At 63.4% G+C, this 13,323-nt stretch overlaps 2 protein-coding genes across 3 annotated transcripts; one reads left to right on the top strand and one right to left on the bottom strand.

Annotated features, from left to right (window-relative positions):
- Positions 1-527: 527 nt before the first annotated feature.
- Positions 528-2,742, bottom strand: SFRP5 (secreted frizzled related protein 5). The gene is made up of 3 exons (XM_058810701.1): positions 2,211-2,742; positions 1,467-1,544; positions 528-1,078 (listed from the first exon to the last, which is right to left on the bottom strand). The coding sequence occupies exons 1-3, from the start codon at positions 2,740-2,742 to the stop codon at positions 738-740; spliced, it is 951 nt and encodes a 316-aa protein (XP_058666684.1). The 3' UTR covers positions 528-737.
- Positions 2,743-4,928: 2,186 nt separating this feature from the next.
- Positions 4,929-13,132, top strand: GOLGA7B (golgin A7 family member B). Of its 2 annotated transcripts, none has more exons than XM_058810499.1 (5): positions 4,929-4,985; positions 10,806-10,931; positions 11,301-11,453; positions 11,580-11,681; positions 11,795-13,132. In XM_058810499.1, the coding sequence occupies exons 1-5, from the start codon at positions 4,929-4,931 to the stop codon at positions 11,897-11,899; spliced, it is 543 nt and encodes a 180-aa protein (XP_058666482.1). In that variant the 3' UTR covers positions 11,900-13,132. The 2 variants fall into 2 exon arrangements, with proteins under 2 accessions (XP_058666482.1, XP_058666483.1); XM_058810500.1 differs by lacking the exon at positions 4,929-4,985 and adding an exon at positions 9,643-9,771.
- The last annotated feature ends 191 nt before the right edge of the window (positions 13,133-13,323 follow it).

Here is a 13,323-nt window from a genome sequence, read left to right as displayed (position 1 = left end):
AGCAGGGTGTGTGCAAGGGGTGCAGCAGGGCTGCCCTGGGGCATTGGAGGTGTGAGCTCTGTGCTATGGGGAGTGGGGGAGCCCAGCAGGGGTTTGTGCAGCTCTGGGCACTCGGTCTGCAGGGAGTCAGTCTGTGGGAACAGAGGGACCTGCCTGGGCTGGGCTGGACCTCTGGAAGGTGAGACAATCCAGGGGTGGATGTGAGCTCCAGGTGAGGGCATGGGATGTGTTGGTGGGCCAGAACAGGGACTGGGGGGCTGAGGGTCCGTGGCATATCATGAGGGAGCTGGGCAACGGACATGGCTGCATGGGACAGCTCCCAGGTGTAGCCAAGAAGGCCAAGCAGGGATCCTAAATGAAAGCAAGGGTCTCTGGGCTTCTGGGTGGGGAACCCGGGAGTAGACAAGGGTGTCCAGTACAGACCAGGGCTCACAAGCATGCAGAACAAGGGTCCCAGGTCCAGACTAAGCTCCTGGACAGGGATGAGGGTCCTGGAAGCAGAACAGGGATCCCAGGGGTGCAGAGTAGGGCTCTTGGGGGGAGGCAGGTGTTCTGGCTGTGGATCAGGGCTCCCACAAATGCAGCAGGGAATCCTGCAGGTGCAGAGCTGGGTTCTGGGGCACAGCCAAGGGGCTGAGGTGAGCAGAGCTGAGCTCCTGGGGTGCAGCCAGAGAAGCCAGGAGTGGGATGTTGGGCCAGTGCAGGAGTTCTGGGAAAGGGCAGGGTGGGCAAAAATCCTAATGCTGCCCAGCCCCATAGAGCAGGGGGTGGTAGAGTGGGCAAGGGTAGGAGAACATGAACTTGACTGCAAACTTCATCTCCTTGTTGTGCTTCTGCCAGGGGTAGATGGCCAGCAGGAGCAGGCGGCCGCCCACCTTGCGGCCCATGACCAGGAAGCTGCCGCTGAGGCTGTCGAGCTGGGGGCAGGGGCAGGCACCCGCGTTCCTCATGTGCAGCACCATCTTCTTGGTGTCCTTGCGCTTCAGCGGGCCCAGTTTCAGCACCTTCTTCTTCTGGGCAGCCACCAGCCGGCGCTCCCCGTTCTCCTCCGTCACCTCCTTGATGCGCATTTTCACCACTGCGTGGGGCAGCGGGCACGGTTGGGGAGGGAGGGAGGGAGGGAGGGAGCACTGCTGGGTGCTGGGGAGGGGAGGGCCTGGGCCGGGGACCTGGGCACCACAGGGTGCAGCCCATCCCTGGGTTGGGTCCCTGGGGAAGTTACTGGGTGGGGAGGGGAAAGGGGTTGTTGGGGAGGGTCCAGCAGAGGCCCCCAATGACCCTCCCAAATGTCTTCTCCCCTATCCCCCACCAATGTCTCCTGCGGTGCACCCATCCCAGGCATGAAGGGTCCAAGGGAACGGCTCAGGGGTCTCCCAGAGGCTGTCCCCATACAACCCCACCTCTGGCCAACTCCCACTCCAGCTGCCAGACCTAGGGGAGGCTGAGAAGGAGACCCCAGCACTCACCAAAGTCACTGGAGCACATCTGCTCCATCATGCCATCCGCCTTGTGCTCCATCTCACACTGGGTGCAGATCTTGGACACTGTGGTGAGAGACCGGTTAGTGTCACAGCTTTATGCTGCTGGTACTCGTCACCAAGGCCAGCTCCTCGGGGACATGCTTGGGAGAGCCCCAGCAGCTCCTCTGCTCCCTAGGTAGCTGTGCTGAGGTGATGCAGAGAGGCACAGAGCACCTTGCAGGCCAGGGTCACCCCCCAGGAGGGGAGGAGAGATGGAGACACCTTCCCACCAGATGCTGGCACTTTGGAGCACAGCAGCAGTGAGAGTGGTCCCAGCCTAAAGGCTGTCCCAGCCCTGACCCTGAGCCTAGGCTGCCTGTGGATGATGTCCCCTCTCATGGCTCAGGGGACAGCCACCCTGCAGCTCCAGTGTGGGGCTGACACCGCAGGTGCAGCACGCTCTCTCCTGCTGGCATGGGACCCAGCGGCAGCAGAGGGACACAGCACTGCGGTGGATCGGCTAGCGGCTCCCACCTCATCCCGTGTTCTTCCTCATCCCGGGACAGCTGGGAGCACAGTGTTCTGGGCAATAGTGCCCAGACAAAGCTGATCCTGTGCCCGCTCCCGCCCCATTACACACAGAGTCCTTGGCCAGCACCGGTGTCCTGGGCTGTGCTCTGAGGGGTGAAGGAACACCTGTGCAGGGCTCCACATGCATTCCCATCCCATCACAGTACCCTTCCCGCTTACCTGGGGGCGGCGTGGCTTTGCTGTTCCCAAACTGGACGGCGATGCAGAGCTCGTGGTCAGAGGGGAACTTGCCACAGTGCAGCATCTCAGGCCAGGGGAAGCCGTAGGACTCCATGACGGGGGCACAGGAGTCCCGCACCACCTCGCAGAGGGAGCGGCACGGGTACACGGGCCGGTCGAGGCACACGGGGGCGAAGAGGGAGCAGAGGAAGAGCTGGGTATCTGTGTGACACTGCTTGGCGAGCAGGGGCACCCAGCTGCCGGCCTGCTGCTTGGCCTCGGCCATGGTCTCGTGCTCCAGCAGGTTGGGCAGCCGCATGCGCTTGTAGCCCACGTCGCGGCAGAGCTGCATGTCGGCCGGGATGTCGAGGCACTGCGGCTCCCGCCCGTAGAAGCGCCCGTGGGGCAGGCTCTCGGGCTGCCAGCCGTAGTAGTCGTAGTGCTGCCCGCCGCCCAGGGACCCCGCCAGCAGCAGCGACAGGGCCAGCAGCGCCGTGCCCCGGGAGCCCGGGGGGGTGCCCGCCTGCGGCATCGCCGCTGCCGAACGGGACGGGAGCGTGGCTCGGCACCCTGCCTGCTCCCTTAGCGCCTCCCACGCTCGCTGCCCTTTCTAAGGAGCTTGGAGACCTCGCCGGCAGCCAATCTGCTCTGCCTGCCGGGCCCCGCGGGGCTGGCCCTCGGCTCCCCCTCGTCTGCCCGCACCGCTGCCACCTCCCTCCCTCCCTCCCTGGCACATGGCGCTCCAATGCTCCTCGCCCCACAGGGAGCCCCCCTGCATGCACCCTCCCAGCCCACCCTGGCTCTGTGTGCCCCCAGGGTGATGCTTTCTAGAAGGGCTGGCTCGCCTGTCCACGGCGAGGTGTTGTGGCCACAGGCTGTCCCCGTTATTCACCAGTCCCGCTGCCCCCATCCCACCTGGCACCCAGTGGCTTATTCTGCCATAGGGCAGGGGACCCTGCTTCCTACCCTGTGCCACCCCACTCCCCACTCTTTTCTCCCTAAACAACATGTTTAGGGTGCTGGGGTTTAAGGAAAGGGACACCCCAGAAGCTTCACGCTGCAGCCCTGGCAGGGCTCCTGTACGCAGGTGCCAAGTATGCCATCAACGAGGCAATGCCATGGGCATGGGGTCCTCATTCCTCATGGGTGGTTCTGCCAGCATGCACCCTGGGCAGTGCATGGTCTGCTGGCACAGGATAGAGGGGATTACACCTTCCAGCAAAGGACCTGCACCCAGGCTCTGCCAGTGCTCAAGGTGTGGGCAAAGCTAGGGCCCCAGTGACATGAGGGTCCTGCCCAGATGACATTCCCCCATTCCCTTGGAGATGGGGGGTGCAAGGCTTAAGACCCCATTAGAAACCCATTTGTCTGCAGGGGTTATCTGGGGCACCCCTCCCTTTCCCATGATCGATGCCCCTGCCTGACCAGCGGGCTTTGGGCTGCCGCTGGCCCCTGCCCACCGGATAAGGCAGCTCTGTTAATGGGCTGAGAGAGCAAACAGTCCAGTGCAGGCTGTGATAGCAGCTGCTCTTTGCCCTGGGCTGGGGGCAGGGACTGTCCCCCAGCCCTGCTGGGGTACATCTGCTTTGGGGCCATGCTGGGAACCTCAGCTGCACAGCCTGCCCTTCCCTGCAGCCTGCCCGCCCTGCCCATACCCTGTGTGCTCAGCAGCCATCACTGCATCACTCAGTGCTGCTTGCTTCCAGCCCGAGGGTGGGCTGGGTTCATCCCACCCAGCCCAGAGATGGCACCATTAATGTGTAACTGCCGGGGAGCCCGATAAGATACAGCAGCCTCTTATCAGGGCTGCCTGGTAGCAGGAGGGAGGGTGATCGAGGCATCAGGCTGTCACGGCAGGAGTAAGATTGTCTGGAGATAAATGCTGATAGAAAATAGCTAATCCGTGATGGATGGGCTTGGCCAAGGTGTAATTGCCATGAGAGCTGGGCTGGGAAGGGCTGGTGAGGCCTGGGAGCAGAGGCAGAGGGAGGCCGGGTGTGCAGGGTGGAGCTGCCAGAGTGCCAATACTGAGCACAGTTGTGGGTGTGCCATGTCCCTGGGCTGTTCCTGTGGCACTGCCAGCACTGTCCTGCTCTTGACCATGGAGCCATAGATCCTGGCTCTCAGCCTGCCCCATCCCACTGCCCAGTCTGGCCTCTACACCCCCAGTTCCTCCCAGGAAGGTGTTGGGGGTGCTGAGCCCTCTGTGCCAACTGGCACCACAGCAGATGAAGGTGAGGGGCTGGCGAGGCTGGGGCTGAGCAAGGGTCTCCCTGCCAGCTGCCCCAGGCCCTCCAACTGCCATGACGCCTTCATTAGAGCCCTAAGTGACCTCCTGGTCAGGGCTGCCCCACAAGAGCAGTCTCTGCCCCCCCGTGCGGTGTCCTGGCAGCCTTACCTCGAGCTGAGTCTGTGCCTCTGCTCTGGGGAGCCCCTGCTGCACTCGCGTGGCTTCATTAACCCTTTCCCACCCAGGATGTCCCAGGCTGATCTGGGCTGTACCCCAGAGAAGGGGATGGACCCAAGACAGCTGTAGCTGGCACCCCTCCCTGTGTGTCTCATCTGCGCAGGCTGCTCCGGTGCCCACATCTCCGTTCTGCAGCCATGCAGCTGTCCGGGAGATAGACACTTGCTCCTGTCACTCCAGAAAGCTGGCTGTGCCACCGCTTATGTCACTGCCTGTGCCACTGTCACAGCAGCGAGTCCGGAAGCGGGGCCATGGGGTCTGCCCCCTCTGCGCTGGGGACCTCGGGGACGGCCAGCCAGGGTGACACAGTAAGAGCACATCACCTGGGGGGCTGCCTCGACACTCCCGACCCTCCCTGGGGGTACCCGTGCCTGGCTGTAGCACGGACCGGGTCCTGTAGCAGCGAAGGGAGACTCCCAGGGAAGGAGCAGCTGAGCAGGGTCCCGGCCGCCTCCTTCCATCCTTGTGTCCCACCCACCTTTCTGCCGCAGCTTTGGGTGCTACCGGCCTTGTTTCTGTCAGCAGAGATGCATCCCCGGGGGCTGGGTGGGTGGGCTGAGTGGGCTCTCTCCCATTCTCCTCTTCCCCCATCCCCTCACCCCTCCTGTCCCAGTCCCGCACTGGTTCCTGGGCTGCACCCAGAGTGGAGCAGGGGCGTTTGGGAGAGGCCATGCCGAGTCCCAGGAGGGACGGCACGCTGGCGCTGTCCCTGCACAGCAGCTCCCGGGAGAGCAGCCCGGCCGGGGGCAATGCCGGGCTGGCAGCACGGCTCCGGGGGTGGTCCCGCCTGGCCGCGGCCGCTGGAGGCTGGGGCATGACGGGGGCACGGCGGGGCCGAGGCTGCCCGGGCGGTGCGGCACGGCCGGGAGGGTCAGCGCTCGATCGCCGTGCCCTTGCCCCGCGCCCACACATTCTCCCGCTGCCCGGCAGCCCCAGGAATGTGCTGGCAGCGCTCCCGGCCCAGCTGCGGAGCCCAGACTGCCCCGGCGCCCTCCCAGCCCCAGCCAGCACCTCCCGGCGCTGCCCAGTTCCTGCCAGCCTGCACACAGACCCTCCCTGTTCGCCGCCGGACACCCCGATCCCGGCCCCCGGCGTTCAGCAGGGCAGGGAGGGGGCATGTCGCATGTGCAGACCCTCTGAGGAGGGGTTCCTTTCCCTCACAGCGTGGCACCATGCGTGGGGACCTGCTCTGCAGTGCTGCTCGTCCCTTCTGCCCCACCACAGCCCCATGCCCGGTGTGGGAGCAATCCTCGCACAGTCCCTGCTCCCAGCTGGCTCCTTTGCTAATGGCAGACCTTGGCACCTTGCTCTGAAACCACATCCTCCTCTGTTTGCCCGTGTGCCGGAGGATGCTGTGTCTCCCAGCCTGTGGACTCTGTGGGATGTGCTGGGGGGCTGCCCCACCTCTGTGGGGGCTCCCAGTGCAATGAGGGTCCTGGAACCGCCCCTCACTTGGACAGAACTGGGCTGCAGGTGCCGCAGAGGGGTGTCATCGCTCAGGGTGCCCAGTCTGTAGGGTCAGTTGGTCCCAGTTTGGAGCACTCTCCATGTCCTGTGTGAAGGGGCAGGCTGGGGCATTTGGAGCTGTTTTCCAGAGGCTCACAGTGTGGGGCCCTCGTCCCCCTCCCTTTTCCCTCCCAGGTGCACACACCTGGGATCTCTCAGGAAAGGTTATCAGCTAATCACGCTGTGTTTGTGCCTCCCAAATGTCACCGTTGTCCTCACTGGGACTGTGAGCTCATGCTCCTCACCATTACTGAAAGCACTTCCAGTGCTAGGAGAGGCAGCTGCCATGCCCTTCTGTGGCCCCTTTGAAGCAAAGCTGGAGCTGCTGACAGCTCTGACAGGCTGGAGAGAGGTTCAGCAGGCAGGGGGTACAGAATGGAGCCACAGGGGTTGATCCCAGACTGGTTGCAGGGCTCCAGCTGTCCTCCACAGGCCTTGGTCATCCTGGCACTGCAGTGAGGGTTGAGATGCTGGGATGAGGTGCAGCACCATGCACCCAGAGACACCCAGGACACCCCTGGTCCTGGGCTGGGGGTCAAGTGCAGGGCTTGGAGCAGGGGCACTGCTGGGCCATGCCTGCTGTGGTGTGGTGGGCACATTGCCTGCTGAGGGCTGGCCATAGGGGTACCAAGTGTGCCCCGTGTCTGTCCCATGGGGCCAGGGCCTCTGGGAGGTGAGCCAGGGCCAAGGGCAAGGAGAGATCTGTGGGGTCTGTCTGCAAGACAGGTCAGAGCTGCCCACCCCAGGTGCAAGGGAGGAGCCAGGCAGGGGAGTAAAGGAAGCTCTGGCATCAGCCATGCCTATCCCTGCTGCTGGGCAGCCTGAAAAATCCCCCCTTTGGGCTGAGCAGAAGGATGAGGGCCCTGCCAGGACCCCTCACAGTGCATGGTCTGGGGAGGGCAGTAGGGCCATGCAGCACACTGAGGCTACCCCGAGCCCCTGCTGTCCCTGCTGCTCCCTCCTGGGCAGTGTGGCTGGCAGAAGGCAGCTCCCTGTTCTGGGGGATGTCCCACCAAAGGATGGGACATGCACATACAGACAGCAGGTCCATGGCCTGTGAAGCACATGAACCAAAAGTTCTTTGCTTGGGCTGGGTTGGTGTAGCCAGAGGAGACAACCCTGGGGCAACACTACAGGATGTGGGATGATGGGCAGAGTCTGGATGGCAGGGAGAGCATCTCCCCGCTGCTCCTGGCCCCTCGCTGCAGCACAGGAGAGCAAACTCCATCTCCTGGCAGGCACAGCATTGCCATGGCAACCCGCAGGACTGCCAGGCGGGCAGGCCAGCACCGACGCGGCAGTGGCACGCAGCACAGGAAGGACATGGCAGGCAGGGGCTGGGGACATCTGGGGACAGGCTTAGGTGTGTGAGCACACTGCATGTGCACCTGGGTGGGCACCTGAGTGCATGCACGAGTGCCTGTGCCAATGTGCATGCACGTGTCTGGTGCATGGGAGACTTCACACAGCACCCTCTCAAGGGTGCCCTCGGTTTTGTGGCACCATCGAGGCAGGGTGTGCCTCGCTGCTCTGGAGAGTGGGCTGGCAGGGTTGTGTGGGAACTCAGCACAGCAGTCCTGATGTGCAGAGTCACCGAGACAACCCTTGGGGGGCTCGGAGGTCCTGGAATGTTGCCAGAAGTGTCTGGTGGTTGGACTTTGATCCTGCACAGGAGACGACACCTGTATGAGGATGGGAGGATCACACGGGGATAAATGGTGAAGGGATAGATTAATTATGGTGTGAAACACAGGTTTTAGAATCCCGGTACAGGCGGGTTCTAGGGAGACAAGATGGAGGAATTAGGGCGTGTCCTGTCCTTCTTCTTCTTCTTCTTGTCGTCCATCTTCTGTGGTGGTGGTGGCACTTTGGGATTGGTTCTTACTAAATGTGCACTTGGCAATAAGGGTGAAAGGTATTGGGGAAAATAGGTAAATATCTTATACATAGTTTTGGGTATAAAGATAAGTGACCGCCCCGAGGGCACGCAGTGTGCTCATGGCTGACGTGCTGTGCGGACCTCTGTCAGGTTGAGAGAAGATATTGTGGATAAAAATTAATAAACACTGAAGACTGAAAGAACCTGAAGACTCCTTTTGTCCTTTGGAGTGCGGGTTGTCCCAAGGCTATCCTGAGCCTTTCCAGGCCATCAAAAACAGCCAAGAACGGGACAGGGTTGCTCTGACCCTTGGGAGCAGCAGGTTTCCCCAAAAGCTGTGGGATCCATGGCTTTGTGTCTGTGGGCTAGAGGAGCCCTCCAGCTGGGGTCCCTGACTGCATGGGTCCTTTGGTGCCTTGGTCACAAACCCTGCCATGCTCCAACCACCCCCAGGCCTCCATTTGCCCTGCCCAAAGCCTGGGCTGGTGCTCAGAGTGGGGAGCAGGAGTCAGACAGAGCTACCCCTGTGCTGCAGGGAGCTGGCTATGGCATGTTTGCTGTGTTAGCTGTGTGTGTTAGCTGTGAGTTAACTGTGAGTTAGCAGTGTGTTAGTTGTGTTAGCTGTGTGTAAACTGTGTGTTATCTGTGTTAGCTGTGTGTGTTAGCTATGTTAGCTGTGTGTTAGCTGTGTTCTGTGTTGGCTGTAAGTTAGCTGTGAGTTAGCTGTGTGTTAGCTGTGTGAGCTGTGTGTTAGCAGTGTAAGCTCTGTGTCAGTTGTGTTACCTGTGAGTTAGCTGTGAGTTAGCTGTGTGCTAGCTGTGTTAGTCGTGAGTTTGCTGTGTTAGCTGTGAGTTATCTGTGTTATCTGTTACCCATGTTATGTGCCAGAGCAGATGTTCGGGCAGGGCCCGGCGCTGCCCCCAGCATGGCCCAGGTGCCAGGGAAGGCTGGCAGCTCTCCTGCCTGCTGAGGGCCCTGTGCCCAGCTACGGCATCCCTTGCCCCACTGCAGCCCAGCTGGGAGCCCCCCTGCTTCGCCTCCCGGGAGAGCCTCTGTTCCCCCCGTTTGGCATTTCTCCGGCTCTAATTGAGCTGTCAATGGGCAGAGATAACGGGGAATTCGTTAGCTCTGCTCTTTGATGTCTGCCCGCGCTCTGATCGCAGCACCAGCTGCAACTCCTTCGCAAACAAACAGCTTCAGATGAGGTCCCTTGGCACGGCGCTCTGCCAGTCCCACGCTGGACTCCCCAAATCCCTGCCGGGCCATTCTCACGGCCCCTCACACCCGCTGTTACCTCCGGCAGCCCCCTCGGCAACCAGGCTTCCCCGCAGGGACCCCCAGCCGCATCCCGCAGATACCGGGCTGCGGCACTCGCCCTGCCGGACCCCCGGGACGCACAGCAGCCGCCCTCCCTCGCAGCCCCTCTCCGGAGCCGGTCCCGGGGCACCCGGTGCCGCCGTCCGCAGGGGCTCCGAGCCGGCGGCAGCAGCCGCCCATACCCGGCGCCTCGGGGCGGGCCGCGGCGGACCGGGCGGCTGCGCACACGGGGCGGCCGGGCCCGCCTCCGCCCCTCGGCTCGGCAGCACCGCGGACAGCGCCCGGCCCCGCGCGGCTCCGCACGGCCCCGGAGACGGCGCCGCTGCGCTGCGGTCCCCCCGGCGCGGCACGGCACAGCCCGGCCCGGCGCCCGCCGCGCCATGGCCACGGAGGTGGGTGCGGGCGGCGCGGCGGGGGCGCCCCGGCGGCGGCACCCCCGGGCCGGGCTGCGGCGGAGCTCCCCGGGCCGCGCTGCTCCCCGGCTCCCCCCCGCCCTGCGCTGCCGGGGAGCGGCACAGACAGGGCTCGGTCCGCGTGGTGCGCGCTGCTGCGGGGGGACAGCGTGGGGCGGGGGTCCGTGGGGACAGCGGTGCGGGGCTGCGAGGGCTCCGCGGGCGCGGAAAGGCCCGTGAGGGGCCTGAAGGGCTGTGGGGTGCAGGGTGGCTGCCGGGCGCCTTTGGTGAAGGCTGGAGCGGGTCAGGGTTGGACTGTGGGACGGGGGGCTCTCCTCCTACATGCCGTGGGTCGGACACGGGACAGCCTCAGACCGTCTGTGGGGCACAGAGCAGGCAGTAGCCTCATGTCATCCAGAGGAAGCACGGGGACGGGCCTTGGCGCAACCTGGCGCCTCCATCCCCTTCTTCAGGCACAAAAGCTGCCCCACAGGCTGGAGCTCAGGGACTGGCACGGGCTCTCACACCCTGTGGGGAGTCAGGGCTTAGCACCTGCTGCCGGGGCTGCCGGTCCTTTTCATGAGGACACCCCGCTGCAGCCTACCCACACGCTGGGCCACCGCTGCAGCCCCGCTGCCCAATCCCTGCTCCTGCTCGGGAGCCTGGGAGCTGTTGGGTTGGCTGTGTCCTGGGGCTCTGCTGGGGACAAGGGTCTGTCCCCTCCCAAGGCCATGGCCCGCTGGCGACACATGCTTGTGTGTGCAGGAGCCACTGGGGCTGAGACCAGACACCAGCCCGGGCTGAGAGCACTCACACTCACCCTCCTTCCGAGCAGGGGGCTACCACAGCATCCTCCCCTTGCCTCCATCCTACCCTGCCTCCCTGCCTCGCACCTCCAGTGCCAGGCTGTGCTCATGGCATGACACAGCCTGTGCTAGGGGCTCTCTGCAGCCTCTGCTCCCCAGGCCTCCAGCCCTCCAGCAGGGATGCCCAGCTCCCCTGGCTGCAGGCCCCGTCTCACCCTCTGCCCTCAGGTGCACAGCCTGCAGGAGCTGCGGCGCAGCGCGTCCCTGGCCACCAAGGTCTTTGTGCAGCGGGATTACAGTGATGGGACCACGTGCCAGTTCCAGACAAAGTTTCCCCCTGAGCTGGAGAGCCGGGTAGGGAGTCTGAGAGGTTGTCAGGGTGGGGGGTGCCCTATGGGGACTCAGAGGGAAGAAGGGTGTGGGGACTTATGGGGTGTTGTATGGCCCTGGGCCAGCTAGTGCTGCTGGGCGCATGCAATCACAGCTGGCTCGGCTGGTGTGCAAGGGTTTTGGTGCTTCTGGGGACTGGGAGGCTCTGCTGAAGGCTGCAGGTGCAGCAGGTCTTGGTATGGGTGGGAGATGGGCAGGGGCCTGTGAACTGAGGCATCAGCTGGGCAGGGAGGAGAGAGTTAAGCGCTCTCCAAGACCCCCAGGAAAGGGGATAAGGTGGTGCAGGGAGTCAATCCCTGGTCAGACTCCTCTTCACCCTGGTTTCTGTCCTAGATTGAGCGGCAACTTTTTGAGGAAACTGTGAAAACCCTAAATGGCTTCTACGCTGAGGCAGAGAAGATTGGGGGCAGCTCATACCTCGAGGGGTGCCTGGCCTGTGCCACTGCCTATTTCATCTTTCTCTGCATGGAGACACATTATGAGAAGGTGCTGAGGTGCAGGGGGGGGTTCAGGGATGGGCACAGGGATGGCTCAGGGGTGTCACACATGGGACTGAGGCCAGAGTAGATAGCAACGCTGGCAGGCCCTGAGTGTCCCTCTCTGTGCTGACAGGTCCTGAAGAAGATCTCCAAGTACATCCAGGACCAGAATGAGAAGATCTATGCACCACGGGGGCTGCTGCTCACTGACCCCCTGGAGCGTGGCATGAGGGTCGTATCCTTTGGGCAGCGGGATGCTTGGGGGATGGCAAGGGTGAGGGGAGACTGGGCGTGGGTTCTGGGCAATTGGGCTGGCACATCTCACCGGTGTTCCTTAGCAGGGTCCAGATCGAGATCTCCATCTACGAGGACCGGTGCAGCAGCGGCAGCTCCAGCAGCGGCAGCTCCAGCAGCAGCAGCGGTGGCGGTGGAGGCGGGGCGGGGGGCCGGTGACTGGCCGGGAGTCCCTGCAGGGACTCGTACTGCCGGGACAGTGGCCTCTCCGAGCTGCGCAGGCTTCACTACCAGAGCACCCGCTTCTGACCCCAGCGAGAGCAGCAGGGGGAGGCCGGGGCTACCGGGTCCGGCTACCCACCTCCGTCTGCTCTTTGTCCCCCGCAGTGGGTCTGCCTCTGCTCGGACCCACTGTGGGCAGGGCCTGCTGCTGGGGCATGCCCGGTGTTTCCCACTGAGCCAAACTGCTGCCAAGGGGCTCCTACAGCCCTCCATGTGCTTGGTGCTGCCGCCCCTGCCGCAAGCGAAAGGAGCTTGCCCTGCTAGGGGGCAGTCCCAGCTGACAGTGTCCCTGTTGCCAGGCGCTGGGAGCGGCAAAGCCTCAGGCAGCGCTAAGCAGAGGACGCACAACCCCGCACTCACAGGCACTGACAGCTCTTGCTGCGTCCCCTCCTGGGGGCAGCCTGCCCTTGGTGCTGTGATGTGGCTGGGCTGCTGCTCGTGCACCCTTCAGGGGGCCTGGCAGAGCACTGGTGCCACTTCTTCTGCATGATGGGCCATGCATTCACCCCAGCTCTGTGCCACCCACTGCCCCATTGCTGCTCTCCTGGCCCTTCCATCTGGCACTACATCCTCTCCAGCAGCATCCTTCACTGCCAGGACACTAAGCACTTGCTTCTGCTCCCTGCACGACCTGCTGCCATCCCCAGCTGGACCCACGCAGTGTCCAGGCCAGGGAGCTGCAGTGCTGGGCATGGTGCTGCCCCTGTGTCATGTGCCCTGGGCTCATTCATGGCCTGGCACAGCCGAGGCTGAGCTGTGGCATGGGTGAGGCAGGCTCCCTGCCCAGTCCTGGCAGAGTTTGCCTGTGCCCAGCTGCCAGCAGCCCCCTGCCTACTCTGCCCCATGACCTGCCCTAATGCAGGGAGGGTGCCCAGTGGGGCAGCTCCATAAGGACCCTTCCTCTCACACTGCTGAGTCCTCCTCTGCCCACGTGTCCTGCATGCATCTGCCACCAGTGCCCCAGTTCTCAGCCTGGCCTGTGAGAGGGGACCTCGAGGGGCACCTGAGCCTGGCAGCAAGGTGTGGAGGTTCATGGTCCAGGGTCAGATAGCAGGAAATAGGAGGGTCCATGTGACATCCAGCACCCCAAGGAGAGGAATTCCTATCTGGGAGCAGAGCTGAACTGAGCTTACATTTCTCTCCTGGGAGCTTGGAGGGAGGACCCTGCCCTGTGGGACTTCTTTTGGCTCAGTCATGATGTGTGTGTGGGGTGGCCCTGGCCTCAATGTTCCTGCTGGACTCGCCCCACCCCTGCATGGAGACCTTCCTCAATAAACCCCACGCTTCTTCCCCCACTGCCTACCCTGCATCTTCTTGTGGTGGGGAGGTGAGCAGGACAATGCTGTGGGGGCACAGAATCA

Source organism: Ammospiza caudacuta, chromosome 9 (genome assembly GCF_027887145.1).
Source record: "Ammospiza caudacuta isolate bAmmCau1 chromosome 9, bAmmCau1.pri, whole genome shotgun sequence".
NCBI lineage: Eukaryota > Metazoa > Chordata > Aves > Passeriformes > Passerellidae > Ammospiza > Ammospiza caudacuta.
The sequence above is the reverse complement of the archived record's forward strand: the minus strand, read 5'-3'. Positions and strand labels throughout refer to the sequence as shown.

Bases quoted from the DNA above. Each gene is read 5' to 3' on its own strand.
- GOLGA7B (XM_058810499.1), top strand. From the start codon at position 4,929: ATGGGGTCTGCCCCCTCTGCGCTGGGGACCTCGGGGACGGCCAGCCAG. The intron at 10,932-11,300 runs GTAGGGAGTCTG...TTTCTGTCCTAG, and splicing joins CCCCTGAGCTGGAGAGCCGG to ATTGAGCGGCAACTTTTTGA. The intron at 11,682-11,794 runs GTATCCTTTGGG...AGCAGGGTCCAG, and splicing joins TGGAGCGTGGCATGAGGGTC to ATCGAGATCTCCATCTACGA.
- SFRP5 (XM_058810701.1), bottom strand. From the start codon at position 2,742: ATGCCGCAGGCGGGCACCCCCCCGGGCTCCCGGGGCACGGCGCTGCTG. The intron at 1,545-2,210 runs GTAAGCGGGAAG...CTCTCACCACAG, and splicing joins CAAAGCCACGCCGCCCCCAG to TGTCCAAGATCTGCACCCAG. The intron at 1,079-1,466 runs GTGAGTGCTGGG...TGCCCCACGCAG, and splicing joins GATGTGCTCCAGTGACTTTG to TGGTGAAAATGCGCATCAAG.